Source organism: Octopus bimaculoides, chromosome 3 (genome assembly GCF_046866305.1).
Source record: "Octopus bimaculoides isolate indiv1 chromosome 3, ASM4686630v1, whole genome shotgun sequence".
Taxonomy (NCBI): Eukaryota; Metazoa; Mollusca; class Cephalopoda; order Octopoda; family Octopodidae; genus Octopus; species Octopus bimaculoides.
In genome coordinates this window covers 3,692,598-3,715,772 of record NC_142930.1, presented here as the reverse complement: position 1 = coordinate 3,715,772, position 23,175 = coordinate 3,692,598, and the positions used below count along the sequence as shown (strand labels likewise).

At 36.6% G+C, this 23,175-nt stretch overlaps 1 protein-coding gene across 1 annotated transcript in view; it reads right to left on the bottom strand.

Annotated features, from left to right (window-relative positions):
* Positions 1 to 23,175, bottom strand: part of LOC106875233 (uncharacterized) — a 201,723-nt gene that overhangs the window by 88,700 nt on the left and 89,848 nt on the right. Inside the window, exon 4 of the mRNA XM_089348486.1 lies at positions 12,263 to 12,340. Coding sequence (XP_089204612.1) covers positions 12,263 to 12,340 — 78 coding nt within the window. The remainder of the gene's footprint in view (positions 1 to 12,262; positions 12,341 to 23,175) is intronic.

Here is a 23,175-nt window from a genome sequence, read left to right as displayed (position 1 = left end):
TTGTTGGTCTGGAATTACATGAACCAATCTATCAAAGACCTGTCATTATCATATACCAAGTTTGGTAAGAACTTAGAATATTTCCGTGTTGATGCACAAGTCACAACATATTGCTCTGTGATTATTGCTAGTTATTCCTCTTCTCCAAAACTCACATAGCCAAAAAGGAATTGGCCAAATTCTGTCTTTTCCTTGATTATACAGACTGCTGTTTACATTTGTATCTTGTTTAATAACTTTATTTGGGTAGAATTTTCTGTGGCTGGTCATTGATTTTATGGAAATGAAATCAGATCTGACTAGTTTCTGATTCCCAGCCAGAAATTATAAACCATTGTTGGTTTTTATATTGGTTGACATTGTTTTTTTTTTTTTTTTTTAATTTTTATTTTGCCAAATATTTTTCATCGATTCGTTCTTTTTCTCTTCATTTGTTCTTTAATATTTTTGAGAGTTCCACTTTGGTTTTGCCCTTGATTTCATCTTTACCATGTCTGGTCCTGAAACTTGGGCAGTATCAGGCTTTGCAGATGTAGACTTATTTTGTTCCACTATGGTGATTGGTTGGTTATTTCTGGGGTTATTTTCTTGTTTGTTCTATTGTATGAAAGATGTAGCACATGGGTCGTGTTATTGAGTTTTGTCTTTTTGTATTTTGCTTGCAAGATTTTTGATGTGAAGTCATCAGCTGATACAAATTTTGTTGTATCTTGGAAGGGTCATTACATCAACAATGAACACAAACATTGTTTCAATTTCACTTCGTTATTATTAGTCAATTGGTTAGTTATTTAAGCAACTAACTAATTGACTACTTGTTTAATCCATCAGTTAACTAATTATTGACTGATGATAAAAGAAGTGAAATAGAACCAGTGCATGTGTTTATTATTGGTGTAATGATGCTCCCAAGATACAACAAAAATTATTTCATTGGAGTTTGATCATTTAAGAATGTGTGTTATTTCAGTAATCCTTCACCATATCATGGTTCACCCATCACAGTTTATTATTTAAGTTTACATCGATTCTTCTGTGGTGTCATTTTGCATTTATAATAAAATAAATATACACAAATTATTAAAATAATTTTAAAAAAATATACAGTACATTACTGCTTCTACTTCATGAATTTTTACCTATTGCGGGAGGTTCTGGAATGTAACAGCCATGATAGTTGAGGGATTACTGCATATTGAATGGCTTTTGTATGAAATATGTGTTATTCATATAAAGAGTGTCCAGTCATGCTACTGAACATATGACTTCTATAGGAAACAGGCTGTACCTAACACAACTATTGTTTTAAATAAGTAATTTTGTAATCTCTGGTATGGTTTGTGTTTTCATTCATGATTTTTCTACAGCATACCTAGTGTTTCATTTATCATTGTTTGGAGCCTGGTGTAGCCATCTGGTTCACCAGTCCTCAGTCAAATCGTCCAACCCATGCTCGCATGGAAAGTGGACATTAAACGATGATGAGGAGGAGGAGGATGTGTGTTAACATTTCTTCACCACTGGACACTAAACACAGCTTGCGAAGATCTGTTGGGGCAAATGAGATCGAAACTGAACCAAATTCAATGACTGGCACCCGTGCCAGTGGTGCGCTAACAGCACCATCCGAGTGGGATCACTGCCAGAGCAGCTGTCTTGCTTCCATTCCGGTGGCACATAAAATGCACTATTTGAGCGCGATCGTTTCCAGCTTTGCCTTACTGGCACTCATGCCAGTGGCATGTGAACAAAACATTGGACTGTCTCCTGTGCAGGTGGCACGTAAAGAAACACCATTTGAGCGTGGCCATTGTCAGTACCGCTGGACTGGCCCTCATGCCGGTGGCACGTAAAAAGCACCCACTGCACTCTCGGAGTGGTTAGCGTTAGGAAGGGCATTCAGCTGTAGAAACTCTGCCAGATCAGATTGGAGTCTGGTGTAGCCATCTGGTTCGCCAGTCCCCAGTCAAATCGTCCAACCCATGCTAGCATGCAAAGCAGACGTTAAATGATGATGATGATGATGATGATGATTCTGTTCATCTCGGTGTCAATATCTTTGTGCTTTGACAGTTTCTTTTATTTATTTCCATGCAATGTTTTGGTTTGAAGGAATCAGAATGTCTATTAGCATGTGAATATTTTAAGTCTAGTTCTTGATTATTACTATATATGGGTGGGTTGCCTTTAGTCTTGTCAATTTGGACATCTGTACCCAGGTGATCCACATTTTCTCTTGTTGTTGTATTTCTGTAGCTTTTGTAGTTAAACATTGGTCCTTTGCAGCTGGAATCTCCCCACAGAATGTAAAGTCTTTTGGCATTTCTTTCAAATACTTAATTCTCCTCCTTCTCATCATCATCATCGCTTAACGTCCGCTTTCCATGCTAGCATGGGTTGGACGATTTGGTTGAGGACTGGCGAACCGGATGGCTACACCAGGCTCCAATCTGATCTGGCAGAGTTTCTACAGCTGGATACCCTTCCTAACGCCAACTACTCCGTGAGTGTAGTGGGTGCTTTTATGTGCCACCGGCACGAGGGCCAGTCCAGCGGTACTGGCAACAAATTTGTTTTGTTTATTTAATTCAATTTTGCGGATTTTGTTGCTTGCTGCAAATCTCTTTGCATTTGCAAAGGTGTTTACTGTAATATTTTCCTTTGAGGTATTTTTACCCTCCCATAGCTAATATGTTTCCATATAACATGAGTTCACTGGATGAATGGAAACTTCAATGAAGCCCAGTATTCTCCTTTAATTTAATTTTTATTCTGGAGGTTTACATAAAGAGACAAACCTTTCTCTTTGGTGACGGCTATTTGAGAGGAAGCTCTCTCTGAAATTCCTTTTACTAGGCACCTTTCACAAAAGGATTGAAATAAGCTGATACAATGAAATTAATCATTGTCGATTTTGCTATTCAATTTATTTCATAGAATTGTTCATTTCTCTTTTTTTAACAAAATGGTGTCGGTTATGATTGCCGATTATCTCTTTCTGTTTCTTTGTTGTTTTCATTGTTTTTGTCTGTGTTGTATGAAGATATAAAACCATAAACTATGTGTTTAATAATGGTTTCAAATTTTGGCACAAGGCCAGCAGTTTAGAGGGAGGCATTAAGTCAATTGCACTACTGACCCCATTATTCAACTGGTACTTATTTTATCAACCCTGAAACGATGAAAGGCAAAGTCGATTACTATCATAATCTGTAGTAGTAGTAGTAGTAGTAGTAGTAGTAGTTGTTGTTGTTGTTGTAGTTATTATTAGTAGCAGCAGCAGCAGTATACATTGAGGTATTGAAGGTATCATGGCAGAAGAAGCGGTAGAGCAACCAATAAAATTCCTGACAATGTTTAGATTCACATTTTTATTTTTTCAAAGTTCAGACAAAAATAAAAGTTAAGTATTTTTCTGGAACCATTCAATCAATTATTTTTCATTTCTATAGATTTATAGCCATAAACTATTATAAGAAATTGTTATCATCATCATCATCATCATCACCATCATCATTATCAACATTATTATTATTGTTATTGTTGTTGTTGTTGTTATCATCATCATCATTATTACTATTATCATTATTAGTGTTATTATTATTATTATTATTATTATTATTATTATTATTATTATTATTATTATTATTATTACTATTATTATTATTATTACTATTATTATTACTATTATTATTATTGTTGTTGTTATTATTATCATTGTTATTATTATTATTATTATTATTATTATTATTATTATTATTATTATTATTATTATTATTATTATTATTATTATTATTATTATCATTATTTCTATTATTATCATCATTATTATTATTGTAAGAAAACTAAAGCTGTCAGTTTTGCAGTTTCAGTTTTATAGAAATCAATAATAATTAGTATTCGGTAAGCAATTCAATTTATTTTAGCCACATTTCTTAGAAAATATATTTATTTCATTTTATTTTATTCTATTTCATTTTTTGTTTTGTTTTGTTTTGTCTTGTTCTGGCTGGGAAAAATTAACAAATATTATTTTTATTTTCATTTCAAATCTACCTTCATCATCATGATCATCACCATCATCATCATCATCATCATCATCACCATCATCACCATCATCATCATCATCATCACCATAATCATCATCACCACCACCCCTACCACCATCATAATCATCATTATTATCATCATCGCCGCCACCACCACCACCACCACCACCATCATCATAATCATCATCATCATCACCAACATCATCATTGTTGTTATCATCATTGTCATCATCATCATCGTCATCATCATCATCATCAACACCATTATCCCCTTCATCATCATCATCCCCTAACATCTGGCTTCTAGGCTGGCATGATACAGCCAAGGGCTGGAGGGTTTGACAAGATTTGACAGCTCAGAGAACTGCATCATGCTCCAGTGTCTGCTGTGGAATGGTTTCTATGGCTGGCTCTCCTTCCTAACACCAACCATTTTACACAGTGTACAGGGCATATTTTTGGCAGCACCAGCACTAATGAAGACTGGGATCCCCTTGCAACCTGTAAGGCTAAGAGCCTAAAGGGGTCCCTACAACTGAGGGAGAATAAGGGGGGCAACGAGTGGTGATTCTTTGCAGAAGATTGAGGGATGATAACAGAGAAGGAATATTCTTTTCTACTCTAGGCACAAGGCCCAAAATTTTGGGGGAGGAGGCCAGTCGATTTGATCAACCCCAGTACACAACTGGTACTTAATTTATTGACCCCCAAAAAGATGAAAGGCAAAGTCGACCTTGGTGGAATTTGAACTCAGAATGTAAAGACAGAGGAAATACCGCTCAGCATTTTGCTTGGTGTGCTAATGATTCTGCCATCTTGCCACTTTAAATGGGGAGGAATATTGCTGGGAAAATGGAGAAGGGGGGATTAATGATGGGGGTTATTTCAAAAAGGCATGGTTAGAGCTGAAAATTGAGTGGGTGGGTTGTGTAAGGGGTTGTGGTGTGGTGCAATTCAGTATTATAAGGGGTGAGCATCAATGAAAGGTGTGTGGGGCAAAGAGGACAGGAAGAGGGCAATAGATTAGGAGGGTGGGGGAATTTTGGGAAAATCATTGAAGGGGAGAGAAATGTGGTGGTGGTGGGGTATTGCAGGGATTAGCAAGTGGGTCAAAATGAAAAGGGGTGTGGATGAGGGCAGTTAGAGAAAAGGTGGTGAAGGGCGAGGGGTAGTATATGGGTGGGTACAGTAGCAGTAGGGAGGGAAAGGGATATTGGAAAGTACCCAGAGGTAGGAGGGAGAGGAAGAGTAGAGGGTGAATGCTGTAAAGCACTCTTCTGAAGACTTCTTATTGTTCTCCAAATTCTTCAGCTACCATAGCCTACAATGCCATCACTATGATACCATGTTATCTGTTCTATTCAGCTATTTAATATTTTCCTGATTATTCTGTCCATGCCAAGGAGGCAAACCTTTTGTAACAGTTCTACTGGGTACTCTATTCCAATTTCCTTTATATTCCTCTCGATGCCTTCTGATGATACTGTCACCAAGGACCCAACAATAATATCTTCACCTTCTTCATTTTCCATAGTCTGGCTATTTCATACGTAAGAAGGTTGGATCTATCTTGCTGCCTTCTTTTTTGACTATTCGTGGGTCAAAGGGACATGCAACATCAATTATATAACATATGTGGTGCACCTTGTCGATCACTACTAGGTCCGGTCTGTTATGCTCTAACACCTGATCTGTTTGGATTAGGAAATCCAGAGGCTTTTGCTAGTCTCCGACTCTTCCACTCTTTGCGGTTTGTGCATTCCAACACATAGTTTGTATGCTATATGCATATAAGTCTGTTGTGATTTTTATGTAATTAGATTGTAGAAAGGCTTTCTGATGTATTTTATAGTTCTCAGATACAGCCATTTGATTACCTAAAATGGCCATAGAATTTGAACCTGTTTCATCTGACTTTCTGCATTGAAATTATGATAAAGTGTTAGAATATTAAATGGAAAGTCTTTTCTAATCCAGTCACAACCCCAAAATTTGCGCGAGGGGGCCAGTCGATTAGATTGACACAAGTACGCAAATGGTATTTAATTCATTGACGCCAAAAGGATGAAAGGCAAAGTCGACCTCGGCGGAATTTGAACTCAGAACATAAAGACAGACGAAATACCGTTAAGCATTTCGCCTGGCGTGCTAATGTTTCTGCCAGCCCCGCCACCTTATATTAAATAGAAAGTAAATACGAGTAATTCAATATTAATCAGGTGAATATATTGGTTCATTTGTTTGAATATGTAGACTGTTCTTTTGTTTGAATATATGGAGTTGTGCTGGCTATTAATGGTGTATATTTGTATCTGACTGAATAAGTATAAATTAAAGTGTGTCTATCATAAATAGGGGACAAAAACTAAAACTACTGTACAGATGCTGCATTTATTGTCCCTTACCATCCTTTTTGTCCCTTACGAAGACAAGTGTTTCAAAAGTTTCATAAAATCCTCAGAGCTGGACGAATCGTAAGCAAATCAAAGCCTAGGTTCACTGCTTTCTTTTTTGAACTGTCCGTATATTTGATGAGAGATATCTGAGAGTTCTAGTTATCCAAATTCTTTGCAATAATGGTGTGAGGAATATAATTTTGGCCCTTAAAGTCTCTCAAGGTGTTTAAATCATAATTCCTAATTCTAACTTTGATATCCTTATCAGAAGCCATGTTGTTGACCCCAAAAGTAATGTTTGATCCCAAATCTACCGAGAATCTTCTAATATTGATTTCCACCACAGTTACTTGTCTTAGTTGTCTTTTATTCGTCTGCTTGTTTCACTCATTGGACTGTGGTCATGCTGGGGCACTGCCTTGGAAAACTTTTAGTCAAAATAATTGATTCCAGTGCACTTTTTTTAAAGCCTGGTATGCATTCTGTTGTTCTCTTTTGCTGAACCACTAAGTTACTGAGACATAAACAAACCGACCCCGGTTGTCAAGCAGTAGTGGGGGACAGACACTGACACAAAGACACACACACACACTCATGGATGGGCAAAATAGTTCAAGGCAGCAAGCTGGCAGAAAGTTTAGCATACTGGGCGAAATGCTCAGCGGTATTTCATCTGCCGTTATGTCCTGAGTTCAAATTCCACTGAAATTTGCATGCCGGTGGCATGTAAAAAGCACCATCCAAATGGGGTCGATGCCAGTGTTGTCTGACTGGCTCCTGTACTGGTGGTATGTAAAAAGCACTCACTACATTCTCCAAGTGGTTGGCATTAGGAAGGGCAACCAGCTGTAGAAACCTTGCCAGATCAGATTGGAGCCTGGTGCAGCCTCCTGGCTTGCCAGTCCTCAGTTAAACCATCCAACCCATGCCAGCATGGAAAGCAGACGTTAAACGATGACGATGATGATGATGGTAAAAGAGTTATTAGCAAATAAAGTTTGAAAATTTTGGGTATTTTAGCCAATTGTTAGCCACAGACACATTCATGCCTGTTTCCATAGTAACAAGCCAAGCATGAGAACTCTTTTGTCTGCGAGAAAGCACATGCTGACAAATATTTTCCACTCATTGAGGTGGTTGTGAGATGTACTAAAAATAGCAGCCAAATAGGCCTTGACTCATGCACCAAAAAATTCTTTCATTTTATTTTTGGACAATGGCATGAATTCCTATGTGTAGAATACATATTCACCAAAATTTCCTGAAAATACCAAAAAGTAAAATAGAGGTTATATGGCGTGTGTAGAGGAGAATTATTTATAGTTGACAACACGTGCTGTCATGCACAAAATGACAGCTTCTATATCCTGTTTCCTGGTAAAAATGATCAAACTTTAAATATCTGTGACGTTTTAAAAACATTTTTCTGGAAAAATTGAAATAACTCCAGCAATTCAGCTTGGAAAAGTATATTATTATACCAAATCTAAAAATTTTTGATTAACTGTAATTTTTGAAATGCTGGCAGCCAAACCAACTGGTTCCTAAATCTTCCCTAATTTGGATATAATTGTAATGTGAGGCAGGAATCGAACTCTTCACTATAAATTTACATTGATGTTGCTTTTTTTTTCACACCAGGCTAGCCCTGATCAGGTAGGTCTATAGCCAAAGGCATCCCAACCATGGCCAGTCTGGTTATTTCATACATCAACAATTAATTTCATTATCAAACATGTCATTTTTTTTTATTCAAGAAGACAAGGTATAATTTGTGAAGATTTGGGTGTTATTTCTTGCAGGTCATGTGATTCTGCCAAGGCCCCATCCCCACCCACCTTACAAGATCATGGGGCAGCTGTATAGAGAGATTAATTATACTACCACCTGGTACCTATTAAGTGCTTGGTAAACTTTGCCATTGAACATAAAATGTCTTGATCATTGACACAAAAGTGACAGGATATGAACTTTCAGTCTTTTGGCTGGCTGTCATTTACCAAATTGACTTACTCAATGGCTCTCTCTCTCTCTCTCTCTCTTCTTCTTCTTCTTCTTCTTCTTCACAATAAACACTGAAACTAAAATCAATAGGCCATCAATTCATTGAATTCCAACATTTTGTGCTTGGTTTTTCATCACCGTCGCCACCACAACCACCACCTCTGCCACAACTGCCTCCATCGCTTCCACCATTCGTCACTGAGAATTTATGTTACTTGAAGCAAAAGAATAAATTATTCTGTTATAGAAATCGAAATATGGCAATATATATATATATATATATATATATATATATATATATATATATGTATGTATATGTATGTATATGTATATGGATATATACACACATACTCATGCACAATATATATATATATGTGCACACATACACACACACACAGAGGCACACACATACACACACACACACACACACACAGAGGCTCATACATAGGCACATACACACATCTATTTATATATTTCTCTCCTGATCTCTCTATTAATTAATCTATGAAAAGATCTTTCTAACTGAGCAATGTTTTGTTGATTTATGTACACACAAACACTCTTATACACACATACACACACACACAGTGTTATGTATGCATACATACATGCATGTGTGTTTGTATGCATGTGTGCCTGTGTGTGAGTGTGTGTGTGTGCATTGTCACATTAGACATTATATGCACCCTGTATATTTATATATATATATTTCTAAATATACAGACACACAGACGCACACACACACACACACACGTTATATACGTGTGTGTTTGGGGTTATAAATAAGAAAAGTGTGCTCAATACTTTTTGTAGAACTTATTTATTTGGAAACAGCTGGTGATTCATACAGCTGTCATCTTGAAGGGGACAGCAGTATGAAGAAGTGGTGTGGATTTAAAGTGAATGGAATTTGTGGCTGAGGGAGGGTGAGGAAATTTCGGTAGGAAATGTTGAAAAAAAATCTTGAGCTGTGTCAGATGGAAAAGACAACAAATGACTGCACTAATTGGTGATGCTCTGTGCTACAGAAGTATGGCAATACAGACATTAAAACTGGTGCATGTATGTGTGTGTGTGTGTGTGTGTGTGTGTGTATGTGTTTGTGCATATAGTTGTAATCATGAAGACAAACTAAATAGTGATATTTTTGAAATCATTTAATATGCACATTTCAGGTTTGTTTCATATGATAGGAAATGCATCCATTACATAAACCTTCCTCAGTTAAAGCATTTCACAAGTAACTGAGGAAGGTTTGCATAATGGATGCATTTCCTTTCATATATTAATCAGACCTGAAATGTGCATATTAAATGATTTCAAAATTATCACTATTTGGCTTGACTTCATTATTGCAACTAATATGACTCGATGCCAGTACAAACTGACCAGTCTAGGCTCCACTTATGCTGATAGACTTGAGCCCAAAATTCTGGCACCAGACACCACTTATTAGCATATCGAATGTCAGGTCATTGGCACCCATGCTGGTGGCATGTAGAAGCATCTTTTGAGCATTGGGCTTCATGGAGGCAAGGACCAACACCATTTGGTTTTATGTCCTGCTCGACAAGAAGACCCATCAAGCCAAGTAAAACCACAGTCATGGCAGATAGCAGTGTCATGCAAATGGCACCAATGCCGGTGGCACGTAAAGGTACTTATTATACTCTCAGAGTGATTGGCATTAGGAAGGGCATCCTGCTGTGGAAAACAGACTGGAGTCTGGTGCAGCCTTCCAGTTTGCCAGCCCTGGTCAAACCGTCCAACCCTTGTCAGTATGGACAATGAATGCTAAATGATGATGATGATGATGATGATATAAGCATATGCGTCATCATTGAACACCATTTTGAGCGTGGTCGTTGCCAGTACCGCCTGACTGGCCCTCATGCCAGCAGCATATAAATACACCCACTATACTCTCGGAGTGGTTGGCATTAGGAAGGGCATCCAGCTGTAGAAACTCAGCCTGATCAGATTGGAGCCTGGTGCAGCCTCCTGGTTCACCAGTCCTCAGCATGGAAGGCAGATGTTAAACGATGATGATGACGATGACGATGATGTTCCATGCTGGCATGGGTTGTTTTTGACAGGGTATTCACTCTTCCCCTACCTGAAGACACTTTCTTCAGATGGACTCACCACACACACACATCTCCCCCATATACCCCATCTGAATTTCCTGCCAGCAAATTTGGTTTGGCATCAATCATTCTCACCATCTATACACCTCCCACGGGCATATGGTGTAGTGGTTAAGGGAACAGGCTACTAACCCCAACATTCTGACTTCAATTCCAGGCAGTGACCTGAATAATAATAATAATGATGATAATAATAATAATAATAATAATAATAATAATAATAATAATAATAATAATAATAATAATAATGATAATAATAATAACAATAACATCAAAAAATACCTTAGGAATGAGAACCCAGGTTCGAAATATCCCCAAGACACCTGATGACGGCTGGAGGGTATATCAGCCGAAACGTTGTGTTAACAACAAACAAGATGAGGACAAGTATCCGTCAAATGTAAATAATGTAAATAATATAAATAATGTATACAACTCCTGTCACCATCAAAATGTCTAATGCTGCTGTATCAATAAAATACACTGAGTGCATTTTATTGCAGCACCAACATTAAAAACTGTAGGGGCCAAGAGATAGCCCTTAGTCTTGTTGAGGGCATGATATTCCCTTAGGGGTTTATCATGCTATTGTGAGTATATTTTTTAAACTAGTTGGCACAGGGGAGTGTGTTGCGCAGCTGGGAGAAGACCAAAAATGGAGGTTATTAGTGAGATGGTATTCTTTCAGACATTTAATGAGAACAGCAGCAACCCCCCATCCCCATGCACGGATGGGTAGAGCAGGATGTAGAACAATAATGATGGTGATGATTATGATGTTGATAATGTGGACGGTAATGATGATGATGGCAATAATGATGGTGGTGATAATGATATTGACGTTGATGACATCAGTGACAACGACAATGCTGATGACCATGACAATGATGATGACGGCAATGATGATGATGATGATGATGATGATGATGAAGTCTATGATGATGACGGCTACAACAGTGACTTTTACAATGATGGCAATCACAATGATGATGATGATGGTGATGATGACAGCTACATTGATGATGATGGTGCTGATGATGATGAATATCATCATCATCATCATCATCATCATCATCATCGTTTAACGTCTGCTTTCCATGCTAGCATGGGTTGGACGATTTGACTGAGGACTGGTGAAACCGGATTTGATGATGATGATGATGATGATGATGATGATGGTAGTGAAGGTGATGATGATAATAATGATGATGATGATGACGGTGACGATGATGGTTGTGATGATGATGAGAGGATTACAACAACAACAACAACTACGATGACAGCTTTGGTTGCTTAATATATTAGGAGTTAATATGCAGCTGAAAGAAACATAGAAGCTTATTGAATCACGCTTATTTTTATTTTGCTTTTTGCCTTTTTTTTTTTTTTTTTCGGTTGAGGGTAAGAATTTTAGCTTCCTTTTCACCAAACTTCATTCAAAAAAACATTTATTTCTATTTCTATTTCTATTTTTTTTCTTCTTTTTTTACTGTTTGCAATGATATTAAAATATATTTTAAATAGAAAGAGTAATGTTAGAAACATTTATTTTTTTTTTACATTTGATTTGTTCGTTATGAATTATCTTAGCATGATGTCTACTCAATGAATAAAGTAAGAATTATTTCAAACAACGTCACCCATTTCCTGCTCTATTTTCACTCACCGTCATCGTGAATGCAGTAATTAAGAATCAACCGCCACAAGAGATCCAAGATAGATTTTATGTCTCCTTTCAAAATATCTGCAAAGAAAAACAACAAAAAAACATAACATGTAAGTAAACAATTTCACCAAAATAATAATAATAATAATAATAATAATAATAATAATAATAATAATAATAATAATAATAATAATCCTTTCTGCTGAAGGCACAAAGCCTGAAATTTGTGGGGAGGGGAATAGTCGATTACATTGACTCCAGGATTTCACTGGTCCTTAATTTATCGACCTCGGTGGAATTTGAACTCAGAATACCACAAAGCATTCCATCCAGTGTGCTAACGACTCTGCAAGCTCACTGCCTTAATAATAATAGTGATAATAATAATAATAATAATAATAATAATAATAATAATAATAATAATAATAATGATAATAATAATCATCATCATCATCGTTTAGTGTCTGCTTTCCATGCTAGCATGGGTTGGATGATTTGACTGAGGACTGGTGAACCAGATGGCTACTATAATAATAATAATAATAATAATAATAATGATGATGATGATGATGAGAATCACGTTCTATTGGCAAGGAAGCTTGCGAATTCACAGGGTAATTTGACATTAATCCTGAAACATTTCAAGAACCTGAAACCCCTGCCACAAAACAAGCAAAATGGACCAAGCAGACTGCAAAACAGGAATGGGCAGAAAGAAATTGAGGAGCAATGGATCCAGAAGTCTCTGCATGGACAATATATATTTCAAAGTCGAAATGTTGATGTAGACCAAGCAACAATCTATTGGTGGATGAGAAGTTCAGAACTGACAGCAGAGACTGAAGGTTTCATATTGGTGGCACAAGATCAAAGCCTGCTCACAGAAAAACTACCAGGCTAATGTTCTTTGAGAATGGTCAACACCAGTGCCGTCTGACTGGCTCCCATGCCAGTGGTACGTAAAAAGCACCATTCAATCATGGCTGATGCCAGTGCTGCCTGACTGGCTCCCATGCGGGTGGCATGTAAAAAGCACCCACTACACTCCCAGAGTGGTTAGCGTTAGGAAGGGTATCCAGCTGTAGAAATTCTGCCAAATCAGATTGGAGCCTGGTGTAGCCATCTGGTTCGCCAGACCTCAGTCAAATCGTCCAACCCATGCTAGCATGGAAAGCAGCATTGAAAGATGATGATGATAATGATGATGATGATGATGATGATGATGATGATGAATCAGCTAGACAGCAGAGACTTTATTTGTCTAGAGTGGAACACTGAAGTAATATCCTGTTGAAATGTCCATTCCTGTAATGATTCCACCACACAAAAAGAAATGATAGAGGAAGAGATTCCTCCCTTACATTTTCTAATGAGAAAATCCTGAACATCCCCACGTGACTTGGACTAACTGATTACGATAAGAACCAAGTGACCTAACAGGAGTGTAACTGATGGTGTTAGCTCAATGTGTGTTGGTTTAATAGTTGGCAGTTGAACATTGAAGACTATCGTACCAATATTTGAGTTGTACAGAGGGCATTCTGTGTTAACATATGTTTCTGTGATACGTTATTTTTAGACAACCACAACCAACTATTTATTTGTATAATAGCATTTTAAACCAGACGTGTATACCCACATCATAACAAATTTGACAGTTCCACATTTCGTTTTTTAAATGACTGTAAATAAGCTTAGTACACAATTTGTAATATCATGTGTTTCAGGATTAGCTGACGAATGCAGTTGTGGTTCCATGCAGTTCCTGAAGGGAACAGTTGAAATGCAACAGAATTATAAATAAACTGATTAAGATTTTACAGTTTATTATTGTTTCAGTTATTATTAATTAATTATCTTTATCAATTATGAAGCACATTGGCTAAGAAATTAACGAATGTATTATGCTTGACTACATTGTTATAAACTTAATTCTTACTTCAGTGCTGTAATGTAAGGTAGATAACTCTAGTCACCCCAATTTACCTTAAAGAAATAGTTTCCCATTTAAAATTCTTTTTTTCTTTCTTATCTCAGTCATTTGACTGTGGTCATGCTGGAGCACCAGGAAGGACTTTCAGCAATAAAAAGAATTGTTAAAAAAATAAAGCAATATCCTAGAAAATGAATATATTTTATCTCTTTTTTTTTTTTTACTTGTTTCATTCATTGGAGTGTGGCCATGCTGGGGCTCTACCTTGAAGGGTATAGTTGAACAAATTTATTCTAGTCCTTATTTTTGATCTGGCACTTATTCTGTCCATCTCATTTGCCAGACTGCTAGGTTATGTGAATATAGGAAAATTCAACACTGGTTGTCAAATACAAAGGCATGCATGCACACACACACACACACACACGTGAGAGGCTTCCACACAGTTTCCACCTGCCAAATCCATTCAGAAGGTATTGTTCAGTTTAGGGTTATAGTAGAAGGCACTTGCTCAAAGTACTGTATGATAGGACTGAACTCAAAAACACAGAGTTACAAAGCAAGCTTCTTAACCACACAGCCATGCCAACCACAAAAAAAGAAAAACATATTCTTACAGTTTTGTATTTAGCAACAGGAAGAGGGATCTAATTCCATAGGGATTCCAACTAGAACATTCTAAGATACAATAAGAAGGCTGCAGCTATGTTTCAAATACATTCAAATATATGTAAATATATGCAAATATATTCAAATAAGAAAAGTAGACAAATGAGGATGAATATACTTAATAATATAGTGAGCCATTACAAGAGTGTTGACTTTTCACTGTTACTATGGCAACCCACAATATTTCTTCTTTGAGTATACAGTTGGAAGCTGAGTCTACAGAGAGGAGTTCCAACTAGATGAAATGAATCGTGAGTCTCCAATATTCATTTGGCTTAAAAAGGTCAGCAGAAGGGCATCCAAGAGTCATAGCCCGGATGCAGCCTGGTGCTTTTAGAGTGTAAGAAAAATTAAGGGCTAAAACACTTGCTTGAAGTGGGATTCCTTCTCTGAAGACCTTCTGCTTTTCAGCGCTCTTGCAAGTTTCTTACCATTATGCAAATGAGAAAAGTAGTCAAAGACCATTTTTAAATCTCTCAATGAGAGATATTCAACAACAATATGTTGTAGTAAAGCTTGTTTGCCAACATAACATGGCAGTCCTGGTTTAGGACAAATGTTGCTGTAATTTAACCCCAGGAGACATCGTCTCCAGCTGGCTATACAACATGATCTGTGTCCTTATATTTTCGAAAAAACCCAACACGCAGCCTGATCTGGGATTCAAATTCACTGCCTCATAATTGTAAGCCCAACCCTCTAACCATTGATCCATGCATCTTCAAATCGTTATAGACCTAATAATTAAGAGGATTTGTTTTTAGTATTTTGTAGATGGTACCATGGTGCTATGGGTGACGCATCACTAGGAGCCAAATAACTTATCGGTTACAGACAATATAATTTTATGTTTTGGGGTGGTTGGGGGACCCACTTTTCCAGCACACTATTTAAAACCATGCAGACTTAATCATCATCATCATCATCATCATTTAACATCTGCTTTCCATGCTGGCATGGGTTGGACGATTTGATTGAGGACTGGTGAACCAGATAGCTGCACCAAGCTCCAGTCTGATCCGGTAGAGTTTCTACAACTGGATGCCCTTCCTAATGCCAACCACTCCGAGAGTGTAGCAGGTGCTTTTATGTGCCACAGGAGCCAGTCCGGCGGCACTTGCAAAGACCATGCTCAAATGTTGTCTTTCATGTGCCATTGACACATGTGCCAGTAAGGCAATGCTGGCAACGATCACACTTGAATGGTGCTTTTTATGTGCCACTGATATGAGAGCCAATCCGTTGCCCTGGCAACTTAATGATGGCCTTAATTACAGGTGTTAAATATTACCAGATTGGTATGAAGGTTCACATTTGTTTAGAAGGAAAGGTATATTGATTGCACCTATACAATGTCTCATATTTGTAAAAGGATACAAGAGATATAAAATTAATTAATTTCATTACAAGTTTTAATAAGCTTTATGTCAGAAAGATTCTGGACTTCCAAATGAGAGATTGATAGCTTTTATTTCATTTCCAGGATTATATTCCACAGATAGTTGAGAAATGGATAGGAATGAATTGCTTTAGGAATAGTTGCAGCATTCCTGCATAGTTGCTGAGTCAGTTGGTTGTGGCTGAAGTTGACTTGCGAATGAAGAACACAACCAAAAATGACTGGGATGAACAAAGCATCTCATTGATGAGGTTGTGAATGGCAATGAAATGACTTTGACAAACCTGAGTGATCAACAGATTGACCAATTGACTGAACGGTTAATCAATTAATTAATTAGTCAAATATTCAGCCAGTAGACAAATAAGTAATAAAGAGGTGAAATAGAACTTGTGTGTGTGTTTTACTAGCATAATGACCCTCCTGAGTTACACCAAAAAACAGAATAGTTTACATGTTTGAGGAATTACCTGTCATTCAGCTTTCAGGTGCGAAGCAAGGATAATGTTCACTGAAGCAATTTAAGTCAAACAAAATTTGGTATCTTACTCCGAAGAACAACACTTTGGAAACAGAATCACTACCATAAAATCAAACAGCCATTTTGTCTCTCAGTCATAATAACTGATTGAGTAAACCAACAACCAGATATTATTTCAAACAAGACCTACATATCTCAGTGTGTTATCTCTAATGTGTCCTTCTCTGAAAGTGGCAGGATGTATTACAGCAAGTAGATTTGGCTGCTCTTTCTTGCAGATTAAATGTCACCCTAATATCTCTTGTTGGCTCATTTGGTCCTTATTAATGACTTGTAGGGACACCATATTTCGTTATGCCACCATAATATGTTACAAAGTATATCAAACGTTTTTATAAGTCAATACTGTGTTCTACTGTGTTAGCAGTGTTATTACACCACTTGTTAAGGTTATCTCTATAGATTTTCTACGGAGAACACAGTTGAACGTGGTATTAACTTATAAAAACATTTAATATACTTTGTAGGATATGGTTGCATAACGAAATACCGTATCCATACGGGTCATTAATATTTACTGCGTTGGTATGGCCATGTACAGCAGATGGATGAGAGCTGTGTGAAGAAGTATCACACCCTAACAGCGGAGGGAACCTGTGGAAGAGGTAGACCCAGGAAGACATCGGATGAGGTGGTGAAGCATGACCTTCGAATGCTGGGCCTCACAGAGACAATGACAAAAGACAGACACCTCTGGAGGTATGCTGTGACTGAGAGGACCCAGCAAATAAAGTGAGTCCACAGCTGTAACCTACACCAGTGTCACATAACCAGCCCACTCAAAAGTACCTTGGATTGTCCTTGAGGAGACCTATTGAGTCAAGTACATTAACATCAGCAACATCAAAATCAAATCAAATGGAAATTGTAGTTGTGACCCCTGTGCAGGTAACACGTAAAAAACACCATCTGAATGTGGCCGATGCCAGTGCTGCTTTGGCTGGCTTCCATGCCGGTGGCATGTAAAAAGCACCGTCTGATCATATGTCAATGCCAGCTCCTCTGGCCCTTGTGCTGGTGGTACATAAAAAGCACCCACTACACTCTCGGAGTGGTTGGCGTTAGGAAGGGTATCTAGCTGTAGAAACACTGCCAGATCAAATTGGAGCCTGGTGTAGCCATCTGGTTCGCTAGTCCTCAATCAAACCATCCAACCCATGCCAGCATGGAAAGCGGACGTTGAATAATGATGATGATGATGATGACTACTACAATGATGACAATGACGATGAATCTAATGATCTCTCTCTCTCTCTCTCTCTTCTTTCAAAACTTTTTACACACTATTTCACTTCGCTTTTCCCCTTTTATTTCACTATTTCTTCCTGTCATATTCCACTTTATTTACTTACTTTTGCCTTTATTTATTTATCTCTTGAGGATTTCGTTGAGAATTTTCAATATCTTTTCACTTTTTACTTTATTTTTTGTTGTTCATATTTCTCTCTTTTTTTTTTTTTTACAAAGTTTATCTATTCAACAACTTATATATTTGTTTGCTTACCTACTTTTAATTTTGTTTGTCTATCTATCTATCTGTCTGCCTGTCTGTCTGTCTGTCTGTCTGTCTGTCTGTCTGTCTGTCTGTCCATCTCTCTATCTATCTATCTAACTGCTTACCAATTACACTCTCTCTCCCTCTCTTTCTCTCTCTCTGTATATATATGTTTATATATATATATATATATATATATATATATATATATATATATATATTTATTTATTTATTTATCTATTTTCTTCTGTGTGTAACACCTTTAAAATTAATCTTGCTAAGTATTGTAAAGCTAGAATAATAAACTTTAAACGTATCTGGACAAAACACGTTTTCACTACAATATTCTTTGTGTGTGTGTGTGTGTGTGTGTGTGTGTGTGTGTGTGTGTGTGTATGTGTGTGTGTTTGCCTGTGTATGTACATGGATGTATATTATACACATACATTATTATACAGTCTTATAACCAAACCATATATTATACAGTCTTACAATCAAACCATACACTTACACACACACACACACACACACACACACACACACACACACACACATGCATGTATGCATTTATGTATCTCTCTCTCTCTCTCTCTCTCTCTATATATATATATATATATATATATATATATATTGATAGATAGATAGATAGATGCAAAGATAGAGAGAGAGAGAAAGAGGGGGAAAAGAGAGACAAAATGATAGCTAGAGAGATACATACATGCATAAATACAAACATACATACATATATATATATATATATACACACACATATGTACATGTACAAGAAATGTTTGATTATATACATATATAAATAAATGTGTATATATACATGTATATATATATATATATATATATATATATATATATATATATATATATATATATATAAATACATGGACACAATATATATATGTGTGTGTGTGTGTGTGTGTGTGTGTGTACGTATGTATACGGAGAGAGAGAGAGAGAGAGAGAGAGAGAGATAGAGAGAGAGAGATTGATAGGTATATTAGACAGATAGAGAAATGTAGATATCGATATGAGTGTAAATGTTTATTTGTGCAATCACATTCACACATGCATATATACATACATACCTCCATGCATACAGACACACGCATGCATACATAAATTTGTACATACATAAACACATACTTCCATTAACATACACACATACATGCGTGTGTGTGTGTGCTTGTAATCACACTTAAATTGCATATATTTCTATGCACCTAAGTGTGAGGAATGTAAAATATGATTTTGTAAATGTTATTCCATAATCCAAAATATTTCCCTACATTTATCCCCTCCCCCCTCCCCCTTCCATACAACACAATTTTTCGGAAAGCTCAAGTTTAGAGAAAGAGATGGAGATTTCTTTATTCTTGTTTTCGTTTTTTTTTCTGTTCTTTTTTTTCTTTTGTGTTTTTCAATAAATCTTTTTTTCTTAAATAAAATATCCCAGTCACCTATAAATAAATTCACAAATACACACACACACATATATACCCAAACACACATTCACACATTCATTCACACAATCACACATACACACGCATTCACAAATCCTAGCCATAAATGTGTCGCAATAGGTATTTATTGATATTTGAATGCGTATATAACTGTACACGTGTGTGATATACATATATCTGTGTACATACATACACACCTGCACAGATATATGTATATGCATGTGTGTGTTTGTTTTTGTGAGTATTTGTGTGTATGTATATATATATATACATGCATATACATGCATACATATATATATATATATATATATATATATAAATATACACACTCATATATGTGTGTGTATGTATGTATATACTCACAAATATATCCATATATACATATGTATACATGCATATATCTGATGTTATAGTCTTCCATGTTATTATTATTATTATTATTATCATTATTATTATTATTGTTTAGTATTTATTTTTTCTTTTAAATATTATATGTTCCATGAGATAAGTATCATAACTCTACATGTATTCTTCCTTCCTCTCTCACTCAAATGGCCACCTCCACCGGCATCCAGGTCTTGAATTAATTATGGGGATCTTTTTTTAAAACGGGGGCCACATTTTTCATTAATGTTTTACGTGGTGTTTTTGGTACCGAAAGACTTTCAAACTTCGTATACTTATCTATTTTGTGTTATAGAATAGAAAAATATTTTTGTATTCAAATTTATTTCATGTAAAAAATTGTCTTATTTCGATAATTTCAACCAATCACTGACAAGTATTCAGTTGTTTATATTTACTCCTTTGGCTGATTAAGCCATAGCTTCGTTTTATTTGCTTTTTTCATTTTAAATTTGCTTTTTTCATTTTCTTTTTTTTCTTCGTTTTATTTGCTTTTTTCTTTTTAAATTTGCTGTTTTACCCTAACCCTAACCCTAACCCTAACCCTATCACCGATAGAATTGTTTCAGAATCGTTTGTTTATGTAGTCGGCACTTAATGTATATCGGCTGAATGGACGTCAGTGATTGGTTGAAATTACAGAAATACGACAACTTTAACATGGAATAACTTAGGGATTTCTTTTTTTTTTAAGAAGACTAAGAGAAAAAGATGTTTTATATGACACATTCTACCAGTGTTCCAAGTTTCAAAGTGTTTCGTTAATGAAAAATGTGGCCCCCGTTTTAAAAAAGATCCAATTATGGTGTATGTGAGATCCTTCTAGAACTTTCTTTACTAAATCATATGATCTAAGAGTCAACAACGGCAGCAAGAAGATGGTGAATCTGCGAAATAATAAGGAGGAATATGAACAGTTCATTCAATTCGATGCCAATACTGTAATTGATAAAGGCAAAACAACAAGCATGAAGTCACTCTTTCTAGAAAAGTGCACAGTAAAAGCAACAGCCAGACTGATGTGCACTGATGATGAAGAATGCACAAACAACAGTGTTTTAGATGCTGTCAACATTATAGCATAATCTTAGGAGCATATGTTAATTGCTGAGTGTTCCCAGTTCTTTGACATGAAACAAATCTCCTGACGAAAATGTGCGGGGAGGCACATTTCTGAGTCTTATTAACATCCATGAAAGGAAATGTAATTTTGGCAAGTTCAAAGTTGATCCCCAAACGAAGCTGTCTAAATTAGTCTTTATATCAGGTTCGTCTTCAGTCGACAGAAACTTAAGATGGCCAGACTATTAATGTATAATGAAGCATGCAATACATAACATTAGAATTTGTTAATTTGATTTCTTTAGATCTATCAGAAAGATGGCTTTTGATTGGTAATATGGTTGAAAAAGTCAGCGAGCTGGCCGAATCATTAGCACGCAGGATGAAATGCTTAGCGGTATTTCGTCTGTCTTTACGTTCTGAGTTCAAATTCCACTGAGGTCAACTTTGCCTTTCATCATTTCGGGGTCGATTAAATAAGTACCAGTTACGCACTGGAGTCGATGTAATCGACTTAATCCCTTTGTCTGTCCTTGTTTGTCTCCTCTATGTTTAGCCCCACGTGGGCAATAAATATGGTTGAAAAATAAAACAAAACTAAAAATGAAAACAAAAGAAGTTAGTTGAACACAGGTTGCCCAGGTGTAAAGGGAGATAATCACCTCTAGAAGAATTTTGAATTTTCAAATGTGAGAATAACAAAGAGGATGTCCGGAATATACATATTTCATATTTCTTTTTTTTTCTACTCATTACAAAAATCTTGACTATTTCATTAGTCGTTGGTAACAATGTATAACACCATTTCATCCTTATTTAAAATCATCAGCATAACATGACTCTAGGCAAACATATTACACTAAATTTCATGTGATAGGATTCTATGGAAAACAGAAAAACCATTCCTAAATCAGCCTAGACATGAAACATATATTTTCCACAAACTATGCTGTAATTGGGGAAGAAGTATAGCGAGTTACACTCTCCTGCATTTCGTGTAAAATTCTATAATTTCAGGAAAACAGACAATTTCAAGAGGCATTGTCTGTGTTGTTAGGCTAATTATGCTGATTGTGAAACTACAATTCATGAAGAAGCGTTGGAAAGACTTTTATGGTTCTCTGTGATAAATACTAATGCCAACTTCGAAAATGCTCCTCTGATATCCTGCCTAATAAACAGGCAAATCAGTCTCTGGTGCTAAACGGTTAATGTTGCTGCCAGTGTCCATTGTGAAGATTTTTCAATTTCTGAATCATTTTAGTCATTATTTGTATGAACCATTCCTTGCTTTCACTCGAACAATATTACAAGTTGTTGAAGAAGTGGAAACAAGAAGTGATTTTAATAATGTTTCTAAAAAGCATATATTTCCTGGAAATAAGATTTTATATAAATTTTGTCTGTTGGGTTGCGTCATCATCATCATTATCATCATCATCATCATCATCATCGTCGTCATCGTCATCGCTTAACATCTGTTTTCCATGTTGGCATGGGTTGGACGATTTGACTGAAAATTGGCGACCCAGAAGGCTGCACCAGGCTCCAATCCGATCTGGCAGAGTTTCTACAGCTGGATGCCCTTCCTAACACCAACCACTCTGAGAGTGTAGTGGATGCTTTTATGTGCCACCGGCATGAGGGTCAGTCAGGTGATACTGGCAACGACCACGCTCAAAAGGTGCTTTTTACGTGCCACCTGCATGGGAGCCAGTCCGGCAGCACTGACGATGACCACACTCAAATGATGTTTTTCACATGCTACTGGTACATGTGCCAGCAAGGCGATGCTGGCAACGATCACACTCGAACAGTGCTTTGTATGTGCCACTGGCATAGGAGCCAATCAGCAGCCCTGGCAACGATCATGCTGGGATGGTGCCTTTTATGTATCACCAGCAAGGGAGCCAATCAGCAGCCCTGGTGCATTAAAC